The 17783-nt window shown below is 41.6% G+C and overlaps 1 protein-coding gene across 1 annotated transcript; it reads right to left on the reverse strand.

Annotated features, from left to right (window-relative positions):
• Positions 1-1156: 1156 nt before the first annotated feature.
• Positions 1157-6616, reverse strand: anapc11 (APC11 anaphase promoting complex subunit 11 homolog (yeast)). Its single transcript, XM_078571085.1, has 2 exons — positions 6485-6616; positions 1157-4022 (listed from the first exon to the last, which is right to left on the reverse strand). Exons 1-2 carry the CDS (start codon positions 6591-6593, stop codon positions 3877-3879), a joined length of 255 nt encoding a protein of 84 aa, XP_078427211.1. The 5' UTR covers positions 6594-6616; the 3' UTR covers positions 1157-3876.
• Between the last annotated feature and the right edge of the window lie 11167 nt (positions 6617-17783).

Below are 17783 nucleotides of genomic sequence, written 5' to 3' on the forward strand. Positions count from 1 at the left end.
AGTAATGATGGTGAAAGACATACAGCTTTACAGTTCTCTTCCATGTCACACTGACATTATTTGTGGTTGGTACTACGGACATGTGAAGTTGCAGCTTCATGGTCAGGTTGATGGTATTGGATGCCCAGACCATGTGGAGCCGCTGGAAGACCAATGTTGCTTTACTGATTCTTACGTGGACATTGGTTTCTACATCACCCTCCCTGGCGATGTTGCTTCCCAGGTAGGGTAAGTGGTCAATGTCCTTTTGCCTGATGCTGGTGGGAGGGCCTTGTTACCATTCAGCTGTCACTATCTTGGTCTTCTTGCAGCTGTTGTGTCGACCAACCCTTGCGCCGGTACTCTCAAGACTGCTGGTCATGTCTTGAAGCACACACCTTGCATTCAAATAGCCTTTAATTTTATTTTTTAAACTATCCTTTGCATGGACCTTATGCGCTGATGCACTATTACTGTTTCTTACTTTATCAATTTCTATCACATACTACTTGTCTTTATCCAAATCGCCATACTACTCTGTTGCTTTGACTTTTCCCTTTAGGCTTCTAAATTTCCCTTCAACCGACCCTACCTGGCCCCTCACCCTTTTCATTAAATACCTTATCCATAGCCCAAGTCAAAGGATTTGCCTGGTTTAAATTGAGACCACCCCAACTGAACAGCTTGCTCTTTCCCCAGTACTGCTGTCAGTGTCCCATGAATCAAAACTCCTTCCGCTCCTTCACCAATCTTTGAGCCAGCATTTAATTCTCTAATCTGCTTGAATTTATGCCAATTTCCACATGGGTCAGGTAGTAATCCAGAGATGATGATCCTTGAGGTTCTGCTTAATTTAGAAACCAGCTCCTCAAACTCCATCTGCAGAACATTGGTTCCTACATGGATCACGACAACTAGATCATCCACTCCAAGTTTGTCTCCAACTGCGAGGAGATACTCCGAACCCTGGCAGTGGGGAACTGGGCAAGCAACACAACCTTTGGAACACACTATTTCAGCTGTAGAGAACACACTTGGCAGAATGCAAGCCTACTCCCATACCATGCTGTAGATTGGGTGACTGCAAAATAAAGCCTGGTCAGTTATTTTATTAGCTCATCCAGCAGGCAATTCTGATATTTTCTTTAATAAAGGATTTGAATAACTGCTGGCCACAAACGTTAATTAATTTGTATAATTCAATTGATGATGTATTTCCATACCCCAAACTCAAAATAGCTGAACATACATTCTGATCAATGTGTTGTGCAATTATACAAACATTTCCTAAGTATTAATGCCAAACTCAGCATTAATAAAATATTTTAGCAAAATATTAATTATTTTCCAATCTAATCAGATTCTTAATGTGGTAAATGCAGAAACCTATGGAAAATGACTTTAAAGAACAATTTTTCTAAAACAAAAAGCAAATGTTCCAGAGCATAAAGATTGTAAATTGAAAGTTTTTACTATGATTGAGCATTTATATTTTACCAAAGATTTGTCCCAGCAAAATTAATCTTGCCAAAGTGAATACTGGCAGCATTAAGTTGCACCATATCTTCTGTGCACTATTATTTCAGAGTTTATGTTTCATTGATGCCACCCATAGCAGTTTGTATCAGCAGACGGGTTAAATGTATTCACAGGGACAAGCTGCATTCCATACACGATTGTTCTATCGGAACAGCAATAAAGCTTAAAATGCAATCAAATTAAAACTATAAAGACACTAAAATAAAAAATATATAGTTTCCAAGTGAGGTGGTACTAAAACTGGTGAGAAAAATAAAATTAAGTGCACTTCAATATGATATATCAGAATTGTCAAACAAATTGGACACAATTTCAGTGAGGTCAAGTACTCCACAAGTGTACTTCAATACGTCAGAACTGTAGAACAAGTTGGACACAATTTCACACTTGTTTCAAGTTTCATCTTGATCATAAAAAGGAGGTCAAGTACTCCACAAGATGCTAATTAAATAAATTTCTACTGTACTGTTTCTCAATTTAAATAGGAAATAATTCAGATTCATAGTTTTCACTATAAAAGTACAATATTCATTCAGACAATACAAAACTCTCAATTTTCAGGCATAAATTCCATAACCTCAAATTTATACAACATTAAACTGTGTACAGAACAGGTCTTATGCGAGAATAAATGCCTCAACTATGAAGTTACTACAATGAAATCACTTGTACTTCAATCTCAGATTTCCTCTCTTGCTTATTTAGAGTAAGGATTTGTTAAGGAACACTGGACTGGAGTTAAACTGTGCAAGTTCCAAAATTTGGCAGCAAGCATCAATCAAGAACTTAATTTTCCCCAAGGATAAACAAAACTCTTGCCAGGGAAGGGGGCACATCCTGTTTAGAGAATGCATTGCTGCTATCAGCTTTCCCTTTTTTTACGTAAGCCAATTGTTCCAAGAATGTACCAGCCAACTGAGTGGCGGACAAGTCTTGGAAATTCTATAATCCATAGATCAAGCAGTAATTCCAGGGTCAAGGTCATCATACTAAACCTTGTAAAAAAGTTTACCTTTTTTTTTCTTGAATCAAAAACTAAGCAACTAGCAAAGTTCAATGAAATGAGATAAAATCAAATATGATTAACACCCTACAGTGAAATAGAAATACATACTAAGGTCAAACCTTGTTGTAAATCATGCATTGTAAAGGATGGGAGACTTATTATTGTGCTGCAGAAATATTTAGTTTTCAACTGTTCTGACCATCACCCACATAATCAGTTGAAGTGTTAACTATATCAAATCTGGTTCTTACCACATCATAATCACACAGGCCTGAAGCAAAGCCCACTGCAAGGGAGGCCAGCAGCCCCACTTTGTGATCAGTGGGAGTGCTGCTGAGGCCCAAGGAGCAAGGGTGGCAGGAAAGCACTGCAGCCACCATCAGCATCAGGGGTGCAACTGAGGCATAATGATGTTCATGGTGATTACCATTTCCACGAATTACACAGTCAATGTTACGGCTATGAGATGAGAAGACAGCAGTTTTGCCATTTTCTGCCATTATCAGTTAACTCTCAATCACATGTAACAAAGGCTCCACCTCTTACTTGCACGGATGGGGACACAGGAAGATTCTGCATGACGCTGGCAAGATTGTAGCCTGCTCACAAATGCCTGTTAATTACCTCACTAATTGGCTCACTAATTATTGCATGCCATCACCAAGTGTATTACCACAGCGCTCACCTCCAGGAAAAGTGCAAGGAGGCGGGAACATGTCAGAGAGCCTTGTCTGTGTTGCAAAATTCAATGACAATTCAGTAATTTTATAGCTTCTAAAAAGGTCCATCCTTTATTTTAGCATTTCCAAAAAATGTTGGCCCAAGTCAGTTTTTTTAAAAAAAAATTAGTCCTCATTCTCCCTGTTACAAAATATTTTGCTAAAGCTGTACTGTAACAGTTTTCTTCCTTCCCAGCAGATACAAATAACTATACACCTTCAAAAATACAGCCACAGACCTCCATTGGTCGAACTGCATCCACCTCTACAATGATTTGAGGATAAAAAACAATACATAGCAATGCTTATGAAAAAGTTTTAATTTACCAATAGCCCATGAAGTCAGATAGTAAGTAGCCAAAGATGTCACATTGGCCTTTTATGCTAGTTTTATGTTTAGCATCTGCCTGTTCACTTGATATTTCAACTATTTTATGTAGGTCAGTTATTCTAGTTTTGCACCACTTTTTATGTAATACTTATAAAAAAAACAATATATTTGACAGACATTAATCTCCTTGGTAACATGTTTAAGGTTTTTTTTGCAATCATCATTGAGAAGCCAAAGAAAAAGTTGGTACAAAGTCTGATTCAGAGCCTTTGGATTCCTCACTCAATTTGTCCAGTTGCTCATCACTCCTTGAACTTCCACTCCTGTCGACACATGGGACAATGCTGCTGTACCTGCTGGGAGTTCAGCCATTTCAGGATACAGTGCATATGGAAACAATGAGAGCACTGACCCCACACCAATGGGCAGTCATCTCCTGGCACTTTACCTGAAAAACAAACACCTCTGTAAAGAATTCTGTGCAACTTCTCTTATGCTACTTTTTTGCACAAAGTTTGAATCAGCAGTGCACATCAGAAAAGCAACATTTGGATCATAAGGTGCAATAAACTTTTCAGTTTGGTTTCTTCACCGAAAAAGGTTTTCTACTCAAAAGTTAAAATTGGTGCCACTAGTCTGAGTCTAACTTCAGCTTTAAGAAAATGTAAGTGAAATAAACTGAAATCTGCTTTCATATGACTGAGTTGGAGCTGTTAATGGATTTTAGTGACTTTAAATATCTTCTCTTGAAGGTGTAGAAAGAAATCCCAGCCATTATATGTTGCACTTTACTATACGTATGCAGTTCGGCCAATACCAGCAGCCACAGCCTTTTTGCATCTAAATTTATATTGTGCACTGTTCAAAATAAAATCTTAAAACTTTTAGGGAAGGTGATAAAACTATGAGCACAGGAATCAGTTACCATATATAAATGAAAATCATTCTTTTCTCTTTTTTTTTAAAGCACTCATGTCTCACGGGTTAAAAACAGTACTCCTAGAATTCTGTGGCATCTCAAGCTCCATTTCTATGCCAAGACCAAGCAAATTCCCATAGCAAGCCTATTCACAGTGTTTTGCAACCTAATTTCTGTTAAATCAACGTAGACTTAGGTAAAAGTGTAAATTCTATTTAGTTAGAGAATTTTATTAGATTCCAATGAAAATTTCATTTTCAGCCTGCTAACTCTCACCAAATGTCGTTCGCCTATCACCCCTGCGCTCACTGACCTACATTAGCTCTCAGTTTAACGGTGCCTCAATATTAAAATTGTCATCCTTCTTTTCAAATTACTCCGTGACCTGGTCCCTCCCTATCTTTGAAATCTCCTGCAGCCCGGCAACCCTTCAAAAACCTGTGCTCAAGCATCCCCAGTTTTAATACTCCAACCATGCCTTCAGCTGCCTAGGCCCTCAACTCTGAAATTTCCTCTCTAAACCTCTCTTTCCTCCTTTAGGTCACTCCTTAAAACCTACCTCTTTGACCAAGCTTTTGGTCATCTGGTCTAATATTTCTTTGTGGCTCAATGTCATATTTTGTTCCATGATGCCTCTGTGAAGAGCCTTGGGACATATTATGTTGTTGTAGCTCAGGAGATCATAGCATTAAGAGTGGGATTCCTGTATTTTTAAATTTATTCATTCATGGGATAAGAGTGTTGCTGGCATGGCCAGCATTTATTGTCCATCTCTCATTGCCCTCAAGAAGGTGTTGGCAAGCAGCCTTCTTAAACCACTGCAATTCGTGAATGTAGGTACACCCAGGTACCTTTAAAGGAGTGAGTTCCAACAACAATCAAGGAACAGTGATATACTTCCAAGTCAGGAAGGTGTGTGACTCAAAGGGAAACTTGGAGTTGGTGTTGTCCCAATGCACTTGCTGTTCTTGTTCTTCTGGGAAATGGAGGTTGCAGGTTTAAAAGTTTCTAAGCATGATGCATGATTTAATATGTTCGGTGAACGGGATATTGTTTGGGATACAGGACTAGGTTCAGCACAAAAGATTCCATATGCATTATTAACAGAAACAATTAAAGAGCAAGAGGTCAGTCTAATTAAACTTTCTTTACTCCACTTCCTTTAAAAAAAAGCCACTTAAAAGCAACATTACACAGCTAATAGTTTAATCCCATTTATAATATGAACCGCTACAATGGAAAGGAGAAAGTGTCAAATAGGGAGCACCATTGGTGTGGGCTCTCCTACTTCATATTACAACAGGAAGGACTTCAGGTCATCACTCCTCTTATTTAAATCCAACAAAACCTTAAATGGTGAAAATGAACATTAGAAAATGAACTTATTTTATTCACATATGTGTACATCATTTAAACTTTTTTCCCCCAAAATTTAAACAGTGCCCCATTCACTGTGCAATATAATCAAAGTGGTTACTACCCTCTCAAGATATCAGTACCTCATTAGAGAGGCTTATTCACCATCCCCAGAGGCAAAGATTCACCTGCTGACCTGGTGACAGGTAACCTTTAAGGAGATTGACAGCAGGATTTTTTTCACCACAAAAGGCAATGGGGCCAAAGCAGCACTGATGCCAGCAGCTCTGGTCAGATGTATGTATTCCTGGCGGCCTAAATCACAGGACCTCCTCCCTCCAGCAGCCGCCAGTCAGACAAACAGCTGGAACCGGACTCCAATGAGGGGGGTCAACACTTTCAGAGGAGGAGGAGAAACTGGACTGTCCGCAGTTTCGCCATTGAGGGGGGGGAGGGCCGGCGACAGTCAGCTCCGAATCGGCCGGAGAGCGGGGGCTGCTGCCGGTGTCAGGCCGCGGGGGGGGGGGGAGGGGAGGAGTTCCTGCAGGGCCTGGGGCCAGTGGGGAATCGCCGGTCTCCGAGCTGGGGGGAGGGGGACTAATCTCTCCCCCCCCGCCGCCCCCCCTCATACTCACAGTCCGGGCAGCAGCCGTTAAACGCCGTCCGGCAGATGCCGCAATTCTCATCGTTCGCCACCCAGAACCAGGTAGCGATGGCGTTCCAGCGCTTCACCTTCACCCTCATCGCTCAGCCGAGCTGGAGGGGCCCGGGGGCAGCGGAGGGTGGGTGGGATCTCCGGCTCCAAATTCAATCCCTGGGCCTTTGGGATCTCCGGCTCCAAATCCGCCACTCACACTCCATTAGTCACGTCTGGACCCCGACCCCGCCCCCTCTCCCTCGCCTTCCATCTTTCAAAGCAATTCTTAAATTACTGGATGACAAAACAACAAGAAAGTTTCACCGCTGCGATTTTTTTTTTTGATCATCGATTATTTTTCTCGCTCATCGATTATGTTTCTCTGAGTTCGATTCGCTGCGTCTGTGCCCCCGTCCCGAGCGCTCTGATTGGTTTGTTCAGCGCCTCTCTGATTGGTTTTCTCTCCTGTCCGCGCACGCCTGTGATTGGTGCGCTGGAGCAGCAGTGAATAGATGTGCTCCTCCTGCATTGCTGAGCTTACATTGGCAATGATGGATCTATCCACCAGCCTGTTCGATGATGGATCTATCCACCAGCCTGTTCGATGATGGATGGGTCCATCAGCCTGTTCGATGATGGATGGGTCCACCAGCCTGTTCGGTGATGGATGGGTCCACCAGCCTGTTCGATGATGGATGGGTCCACCAGCCTGTTCGGTGATGGATGGGTCCTCCAGCCTGTTCGGTGATGGATGGGTCCACCAGCCTGTTCGGTGATGGATGGGTCCACCAGCCTGTTCGGTGATTGATGGGTCCACCAGCCTGTTCGATGATGGATGGGTCCACCAGCCTGTTCGGTGATTGATGGGTCCACCAGCCTGTTCGGTGATTGATGGGTCCACCAGCCTGTTCGGTGATTGATGGGTCCACCAGCCTGTTCGGTGATTGATGGGTCCACCAGCCTGTTCGGTGATTGATGGGTCCTCCAGCCTGTTCGGTGATGGATGGGTCCACCAGTCTGTTCGGTGATGGATGGGTCCACCAGCCTGTTCGGTGATGGATGGGTCCTCCAGCCTGTTCGGTGATGGATGGGTCCACCAGTCTGTTTGGTGATGGATGGGTCCTCCAGCCTGTTCGGTGATGGATGGGTCCTCCAGCCTGTTCGGTGATTGATGGGTCCACCAGCCTGTTCGGTATTTGATGGATCCACCAGCCTGTTCGGTGATGGATGGGTCCACAAGCCTGTTCGGTGATTGATGGGTCCACAAGCCTGTTCGGTGATTGATGGGTCCACCAGCCTGTTCGGTGATTGATGGGTCCACCAGCCTGTTCGGTGATGGATGGGTCCACCAGCCTGTTCGGTGATTGATGGGTCCACCAGCCTGTTCGGTGATGGATGGGTCCTCCAGCCTGTTCGGTGATGGATGGGTCCTCCAGCCTGTTCGGTGATTGATGGGTCCACCAGCCTGTTCGGTATTTGATGGATCCACCAGCCTGTTCGGTGATGGATGGGTCCACAAGCCTGTTCGGTGATGGATGGGTCCACCAGCCTGTTCGGTGATTGATGGGTCCACCAGCCTGTTCGGTGGTTGAAGAATCCACCAGCCTGTTCGGTGATTGATGGGTCCACCAGCCTGTTCGGTGATGGATGGGTCCGCCAGCCTGTTCGGTGATGGATGGGTCCGCCAGCCTGTTCGGTGATTGATGGGTCCGCCAGCCTGTTCGGTGATTGATGGGTCCGCCAGCCTGTTTGGTGATTGATGGATCCGCCAGCCTGTTCGGTGATTGATGGGTCCGCCTGCCTGTTCGGTGATTGATGGGTCCACCAGCCTGTTCGGTGATGGATGGGTCCACCAGCCTGTTCGGTGATTGATGGGTCCACCAGCCTGTTCGGTGATGGATAGGTCCACCAGCCTGTTCGGTGATTGATGGGTCCGCCAGCCTGTTCGGTGATTGATGGATCCATCAGTTTGTTGCTGCTTTGATTCAGAGATATTTACAACATGGAAGGAGGCTATTTGGCCCATCGTATCTGCGCCGTCCAACAAGTAGCCAACCAGCCTAATCCCACCTTCCAGCTCTTGACCTGTAGCCTTGTAGGTTACTGTACTTCAAATGCATATCCAATTAATTTTTATAATGTTATGGTGGTTTCTGCCTCAACCAACACCTGGGGGGAAAAATGCCCCTCACATTGCTTCTTCCTCTTACCAAAATCTATGTCTCCTTGTTATGGACCCCTCAACCAGGGGGAATTGGGCCTTCCTGTCCACTCTATTTGGAGCCTGAAGAGGAGATGTTACACTCTCTGATCCCGCAACGACCACAGAGACTCAGGCTTCCTTTTAACCGGTTTTATTCAAGCATATGCAAGGGAGCCGCAATCATTCCTAAGAATGAAGATCCAGCTCCCTGATTGATTACATTTCACTACTTTTGTACCTTTTCTTATCATCATACATTTGAATACATCCAATCGGTAACCGACACACCAGTTCCATACTAACTTTATCCTATTGAGTACATAAACATGTGATTTTGCTAACCAATTATTCTAAAGGATGTATACATAATTATATTATCCAATCAGAATTAAAACACGTACGCAAAGACCTTGGTTCTTACAGCTCAAGACTATTTGTGTTTCATCAAAGCCCCCTCTTTGTTCATTGTTCATCTTCCCATATCTAAGCTAAAACCATCTGTCCCTTCCCTCTGTGAGAGGGGAGTACACTTAATCTAATTTATGTCATACTTTTGTCTCCAGTCTGACTCTCAAGGCTGTGCAATGTTCATCTGGTAATCTTCAACTCTTTATATGTTTAGCAGCCATGTCTGCCTGGAGATTTTAGGGTTTTTTTCAGTAAACTCTTACTGTATTTTCTTTTAGCATTTTTAATTTCCCCCTAACAGAGCCTACATAATTTTATACACTTCAATTGGGTCTCCCCTCATTTTGTTTCCAAATAATTGTATCAGATTTAATTTCTCAGAAGATAGTGTCAATTGTGGCACGAGGGTATAATTATAGTGTGACATGTTTACATAGACAGTTTTTGTTATGCATGGACCTTGGAAATTATAATGGGAAAGTTTGACATATGCAGAAATAAGATTTCTAATACATTATTCATTATATGATATACTTTGGGATTTTTTTTAAGGGGCTTGATAAAGTTTGATATAAGTTGCTGGGATAGCCATACCTCCAGATGTTGATCCTTTGCTTTCTCTTGATTGAAGCAAGGAAGGCTGTGTTGACTCTGAGCAACTGACAGGTGCAAAGGGAATGGATAAAAATATGGAATGCAGTTGAATTAGGGATTCTCGTTTACATTTAGAGCACATTGGCTAAGAATCTCCCTTCATTTCCTCTTCAGGAGCTCCTGTCATAAATCCCAACTTTTTTGAGAATGAAAGATTAAACTAATTATCCTTCACACTTTACTTTGGAGAAGACATTGATTTGTGAAAGTGAACCAGGAAAAAAGACACTAAATTGGAATAATTACTTGTATCTTCTGGTGCATTCAGCCTTGTCCACAACTCTATATTCCCAAAAGTGTCACTACCTTTGGCAAAGCTACCATTTTTAATCTCTGTGCTGCCAATCCTTACCACTGTTTTCTATCTGTATTTTACTGATTTCACAAGCCTGCTGCTGCTCTCATACAAAAATAATTATATCAGAACCGCTGCTGAATATTGAAACACATATATATATACATACACACACATATAATATATAACAACTATAATATAGAAAAATTCTTCTGTTCTTTCCCAAACATTGCATTTGCATATGCACCTACTGGTTAAACTCTCTTGCTGAAAGGTGCAATATAAAACAAATGTAAAAATCATAATTCTTGAGGGTGAAGGTGGACCTGGCTTCGACCTATATTTGGAATAAATTACCAAAAACTGCAGGTGCCTAACAAATTGTATCTCAACATGAGTCATTATCTTCTGAAATGATGGGAGAAAAAGGAGGGAAATGTGACCAATTAGCATCCTCATTTGGAAATAGCAGTTGTAATCTGTGCTACATCATTGTGTTGAAGGGGCCATATAATCCTGATAGTGTGCTGTCGTAATGACAATTTTATCAATGCCCTTTTCTCATTTTGCTGCATTCCTATTTTAATTCTGTTTTCTTTCAGCACTGGGACTGGGAACATTTGAACTGTGTGATTCATTACAATCATCTTCAGTATCTTTCTGTATTAGCCATTATGAGCTTCATTTTCATAGGATAGTTGAACCCCCTTCCCAATTATTTGTCCCTATAAGATAAAGTTCTGATAGCAGAGAGAAAGAAAATGATGCTTCTCTTTGGAAACCAGCCAAATTCATATAACAATAGAAGCTGAAATCCAAATTCAAGACATTGATGTGTTAGGAAATTCAACATTCTATTGGACATTCAAATAAAAATGTTGGGATGCACTGACTTTTTTCCTTTTGACTTTCTTGCTGTGATTTTTATAGGATCTGTTAACAAATAGGCCATTTAGCCCCTCGAGCCTGTTCCAACATTCAATGAGACTATGGATGATCTGTGAACTAAATCCAGCTTTTCACCATTTTCTTTCTTTATTCTTTCATGGGATGTGGGCGTCACTGGCAAGGCCACCATTTGTTGCCCATCCTTAGTTGCCAGTGAACTAAGTGGCTTGCTAGGTCATTGCAGAGAGCAATTAAGAGTCAATCACACTGCTGTGAGTCTGGAGTCACGTGTAGGCCAGACCAGGTAAGGACGGCGGATTTCCTCCCCTAAAGGACATTAGTGAACCAGATGAGTTTTAACAACAATCAATGATAGTTGTCATGATCGCCATTACTGGAACTAGCTTTAGATTCCAGATTTATTAATTGAATTTAAATTCCACCAGCTGCCATGTCCAGAACCTATGTCCCCAGAGCATTAACCTGGGCCTCTGGATTACTAGTCCAGTGATATTACCAGTACGCTACCATCTCTCCATTGACAACTGTCTCCCATATCCCTTAAGACCTTTGATTACAAAAATCTATAAATCTCAGATTTCAAATTAATAATTGATCTAGCATCAAACGCCATTTGTGGAAGAGAATTCCAAATTTTTACAACCTTTGCATGAAGAAGTACTTCTTAATTACATGTCTGAAAGGCCTGGCACTTATCTTTAGACAATTTAGCCCCTAATTGTGAACATGGATTGATAATGAGTACACACCTTCTAAACCTCAAATCTGTATATCTTTTCTATAGCTTCCCAGTTCAATTTTTAACACTTTGCCCAGTCTGAATTTCAGAACAGTTTAACACAGAAGTTACTTAGTATTTAACACCAATATTGTTCAGTTGGGACTGCCCTAATGGCTTAGCGAGTTTAGAGATTAATTTGTTAACCATACAGGCCAGGAAAGCCCTAGATCCTCAGTCAGTGCTAAGTGAACTGAATCCAAGTAGACCAGCAGTAGGTGTATGCAGATGGCCTCTATTCCCCTGGGTTAGAGGAGGGGAACAATCAGCCACAGTTGCTACTCCTATTTGCTATCTTGAGACCCCTGCTGGAAATATGTCTGTGTGTGGGTGTTTGTGTGCATACATGATTGTGCTTGGCTGTGATATCTGCCATAATGGAACAGTCTAGCATATGGGGCTAGAGTTTTCTCTGGGATTCTGCCTATTTTTAGCATTTCCAGTGTGTAAAATAGAGGAAAATAGGATGAGGCATTATGCCAACCATCAAATCCTATTTAATAGATATACCTATAAATGTCATTTTCATGTTGATCAAAAGCATTAAAGTAACAAAAGCAAAAATCAGAAAAGTGCATATTTGTTCCTGACATTTCACAAGGAAATGTACCTGATAGATGTACATTCAGCTTCCAGTCTTAGTGAATTGCTAATGTTCTGCAGAGAAATTATATTATTAATTGGAATATTTGATCACTTTCGATTTTTTAAATAAAGCATTCGACTTGTTATGGATCGCGTTGGTTAGAGTGCATAGGTAAACTCCCTTTGGTTTATTTCTGCAGGTGAGTGGTAAGTAAGTGTAATTATGACCCAATTTAAAATGTTTACCATTATTTTGTGCCAACATGGCAACTCAGTAAAATGATGGAGATTTATTGACTTTAATGATGGATTAGGAACTTGAAAAGAATGGAAGCAATTTGCGTTTATTTAGCATTTGTTTTTGTATTCCTCGCCAATTGATTGCTTTTGAAATAAAAACAGAAAATGTTGAAAATACTCAGCAGGTCTGGGAGCATCTATGGAGGGAGAAAAAAAGTTAATATTTCATGTTGATTACCTTTAATCAAAACTGGAAAAAAATAGTGATGTGACAGGTTTAAAGCAAATATAGAGGCAGGGAAAGGGTGGATGGTAAGATAGAACAAAAGTGAAGGTCTGTGATGGGGTGGAAGAGGAGAGATTGAATGACAAAAGGGTTATGATGCAAGGTGAAAGGGGTGCTAATGGGACAAATAAAGAAGCAAAAGATTTGTCTGGAGGAAGTGTAAATGGATGATAGCGGAATAATTACCAACATCTACCATCCAAAAACAAAGTCAAAAAAACACAGAACAAAATGGGAGCAGAGACTATGGGAGGAATTTTCCTCTCCCACCAGCGGCGGGAATAGGGGCGAGTGGGGGCACAAGCTTTGGCACGTTTGAAACAGTCATTTTCCTGCTGCAGGAAATTAGTTTGGAATTTTGTTCTCCCGACTTTGATGGCAGGTCAAAGGCAGGTAGAGTTTCCTGCTGATCTATGTTGGGAACCACATTTGCATTCATTTGCATCTCATGAATGCTCATTAAAAGGCCAACTTGCCAGAATTACACCCCCCTCCCCCTCCAAATTAGGTGCCCCTCCAGTGGATAATTAGAACAGTCTGTTTCCCGACTGTATATGAGTGGCATGAACCTGGTGAGCTTCACTTCAACAACGACTTCAAGCTCAGTAAATGCTGCTTTCGCATTCCTTTAAGAGCGTTGCTGCGAGATTTTGGGAGCCTGTATCACCAGCTGCACCAAGGCTGGGCACGGGAGGCAATACCAGCGGGGAGGCGGCAGAGGGCGCGCAGTACTGGGGGAGTGGGGGGGTTGGAAACATGGGAGGGGAGGGGGAAACTGAGGCAGGACTGGGAGTGGAGAACAAGGAAGGGGAGGGAGAAGACCGAAGCAGGACTGGAGGGGGAACACGAGAGGAGAGGGGGGTGAGCGAGGCAGGACTGGGGAATGCAGGGAACACAGGAGGGGAGCGGAGAGAGACCGAGGCATGACTTTGGTTGGGGGGGGAGGGGGTGACGGTGGTTGAACATGGGAGAGGCGAGACTAAGGCAGGACTAGAGGGTAGTCCAGGAACAGTGTAGAGTAGTGAAAGACTGTCCTGTGCTAAGAGTTATAAGATTGTTCTGGGGCTGAGGCCATGATGTTGGGGGCATATTGAAGAAACTGTCCTGAGGCTGTGCAGGCCATGTTAGAGGGCTCAGCATGGCATGCATGTCATGGTCCCGGTCTTGGGTGGGGGACAGCCTGTCTGGGTAGTGACAGTCGTGCACTGGATGATGTGCAGGGTGTGGTCAGTCTGCTATGAGACATCCTTTCAGTCAAGCTGAGTTATTTAGAAATCCCAGAGGGAAACTTTAAACAACTGTCATAACCTATATTTTTAAGTTGTATGTTTGAGATGCAACTCTAAATTCAGGAACCAGACCACCAGTTCTTGAGAGGTTTCATATTAAACTAAATGAAACATTTTATTAATTTATGCAAGTTAAATACATACACATGGCTACAAATTACTACTATAATAACTTTTAACAAATTCTCAAACTAATCTCCATTAAGGCAACAGCAACCCATAGACTTAACCAGACACCAGGCAAAGCATTTTCACCTTACAAATTAAAAATGAGGTCCCTTTCACTTCGGTTCCTGTGGAGACATTGTAGGTTTACAGCTACTTTGATCTTACATTGCCTCTGTTCTACACACACAAAACGGTTGTCTTGTTATACCTAGCACAGCCCATTGAATGTAAATTCTCATTGTCTCACCAGCCACTTTGAACTCCATCTCTCTAACAATAAAGCCCTTTTTATAGTACCAATTTTATTAGTAATATAAACATATTGCTTCGTCTCCGCTGCAGGGAGGCATGAAAGGTTATGGTGCTCGACCATACTACCATAACCAAAACCTCACAGTCCCAAAATCAATGCCATTGCAAAGTGTTCTGTACAAGTGAATCACTGTAAATATCTGTTCTCCTTAATATTTTGAAAATTTCAATCAAATCACCCTTCACCTTCTAAATTCAACCCTAGGAATACAACACTAGTTTGTGTAATCACTCTTCATAATTTAATCCTTAAAGTCCTGGTATCTATCATTCTGGTAAATCTTATCTTGCACTACATCAAGGGCCAATATATCCTTCCTGAGGTGCGCCCAGACCTTCTCACAGTACTCTAGATGTGGCCTACAAACCAGAACTTTGCAGATCTGTAGGATAACTTCTACTCCTATGTATTCTAGTCCTATGGATATAAAGGTTGCATTCCATTAGGCTTTTTGTTTATGGTGTGGGACTGTTGTTGAATGGAAAATGAGTTTTATGGTTATTGGTAACACATTTGAATGCGTACTTCACATTTACAGGATGACAATGCAGTTCTTACATTGCTCTACGATTGCAGTTGTGGCTGCAGCAGGTGGCAGATTTCAGTGAGGACATTTTTAGTGAATTGAAGACACTGATCACATTATTCCTCACTGAGGTTCAGGTAGGAGAATTACTCTCTGAACACCCTATGGGTGGATATGGCCTCCTGCTGTGAGCCCTCCTCCCTTTACCAGGAGCTTGTCCTGCTCTGCGTGACCTCTGTTCATTCATCAATAATGCTGTATTCAGAGGGGAATAACTACTAGTGTACCCATGTCTGGGAGCAACTGGTTTGTATAGAAGCCTTGGAGTCAGCAAAAAGCACTTCAGCATCTGTCACACTATTCCCTATATACTTTTGCAACTTTAAGCAACTATACAAAGCACCAAAGACATGTAGAATCAAAGCAACTTCCAGAAGAAATCAACGAGCAAATCACTTGTAAGTAGTCGATAATTCCTTCAAATAGCAATGGTGGGGGCCTTTCTGCTGCTAGGTTAAGAAAGAGTTGTATTTCAAAATGACACCTCTGATGTCAAATCAAATGACTGCTCTGCATATTCTGGCGGCTGTTCACTGTGCTGGCTAATTCCTTCACCAATATGGCATCTGACGTAGTTTGCCTTCAAAGTGCATGTGCAGATGCCATCTTGGAGATACAAGGGCACACGCAGAGCTCAAAAAACAGATGCCATGGTCCCAACTTCATGCCCACAGTTCTTACAGAAATAGTGCTATCTGCAAGTTTGTTGAAATAAGACTTTGTAAACATCAGCCATTTAGTGATGAATTCAACAGTCTTAGCTACAATCTCTAATTTTTGTTTGAAGGGAATGGGATTTGAGTATGAGGATGAAGAAATCTGTTATTGTCCAACTTTACATACCTCCAAGTATTTTAGTTGAGCAGAACACAGGATATCATCAGCAAAATTATGGAGACATTCAGGACACACTGTGGCTTCACCTTCAGATTAAAGAAAGGAAAATAGAAGCAAGAGGCCTTTAAAGAGAAATAAAGCAAGGAGGCTTGTTAAAATACTTGGTGTTTTTTAAACTTCTGTACCTGGCCAGCTTAACAAAATAAGTAAATTTTTTGACTTTTGTCAAACATCATTTTTGTATTATGCATACTTATTAAAAATCCCTTGTAGAAAGATACTGGTCCAAACTGATGTTCCTTTTGAAGTTTGTGAATTCCAATTGCTTTATAACAAACCAGGGGTTCATTAGAATGAATGATTTTCTGCCCAGTGAACTTGCTTGACTGAGGAGGAACCACTTGTGTAAAAAAAAAGTGTTAAAAAATTCAAAATGACAATTCCAGCTGGCTTGTAAATTGTGGGTTGTACATCTAATAACTTTTGCAGTCGATATGGTTTGTGGTGGACAATGCGTAAATTAGCATGAAAATATTATGCACTTCAGTTTGTGGTTCCCTTTATTTATATATTTTTTTATATTTTTGTGCATCTGAAGGTAAAGAGTTAGTCAGAGTGAGATACTTTGCTATTTTAGGCACCAAGCACCCCAACACAGTAAAGTACTCTCTACTGTGGTTTAACGATGAGGAAAGGTTTCCTCTGCGTTCTTTGCATAATCATGTCATAAATGGAGGAAATCCTGTCCCCTCCCCCAAATATGTTTTAACCAAAACCCACAAAATGTACCCCACTGACATTTGACACCAGAGATTTTTATGGTCTTTGAACGAGATTACCAACTGAGTGAAAATTGCTTCCTGATTTCATGCCTAGCTCTAACTTTTAAGATTGTCTCCTCTTTTTCTGGATTTCTCTCAACAGAGGAGATAACTTCTCTATTCCTACCCTCTTGAATTCTTTTATCAATTTAAACACCTGAGTTACATAATACCTCAACACTTTAAATGGGAGGGCACTGACCAGATCCAGTGATCACAGTGATACATACATACATGGTCTCTTCGAGCTTGTTTGATTGCCTTCGTGGTTAGAGAAGAATTTCCCAGTGTTCTTCTGAATTGTTTTCTTCTATTTTTTCCTCTCTCAGGAGACTGTGTGACTGTGTGGGTGCATTGGTGGTGGAGGTGTAGGGGTGGATTTGCTTTATGGTATTTTGGTTTGGAACAGACTTGATAGAACAGCAATATTATTCCTGAACTTGTTTTCCCACATGTTTGTATGTTCATATGGGTATGAGTTTGGTGCTGATGTTTGATTTTTAAATTTCTCAACATTAGTAGAGCTCCTGTGGCATTACTCATGATGAGTGATATGTTGTTTCATAATGATAGAGGGATCTTGCCATGTAACACGCAATGCATTGTCGAGACCATTGATTTATAGTGACCAAGTCAATTTTATTACATGGTATGTTGCATTTTTAACAGTATTTTTGGAACAGAATTATGTGATTCTATCCATTTTTCTCTGTGAACCATGAACTTACTCTGCATTCAATTGTTACCTTGCATTTTTTTAAAACCTAAGATACCCAGCAAATTATACCATACCTGAGGTAGATATTCACACATTTGGGAGCATGGGTTAGGGGAGAAATATTGTGTTTTAGTGGTGCTGAGTGGGTGTTCTGGAGTTTAGCAGACATATAAAGACTTTACAGCAGAAAAACAGGTGATTTGGCCC

The sequence above is a fragment of the Cetorhinus maximus genome, chromosome 24 (genome assembly GCF_964194155.1).
Source record: "Cetorhinus maximus chromosome 24, sCetMax3.hap1.1, whole genome shotgun sequence".
Lineage (NCBI taxonomy): Eukaryota > Metazoa > Chordata > Chondrichthyes > Lamniformes > Cetorhinidae > Cetorhinus > Cetorhinus maximus.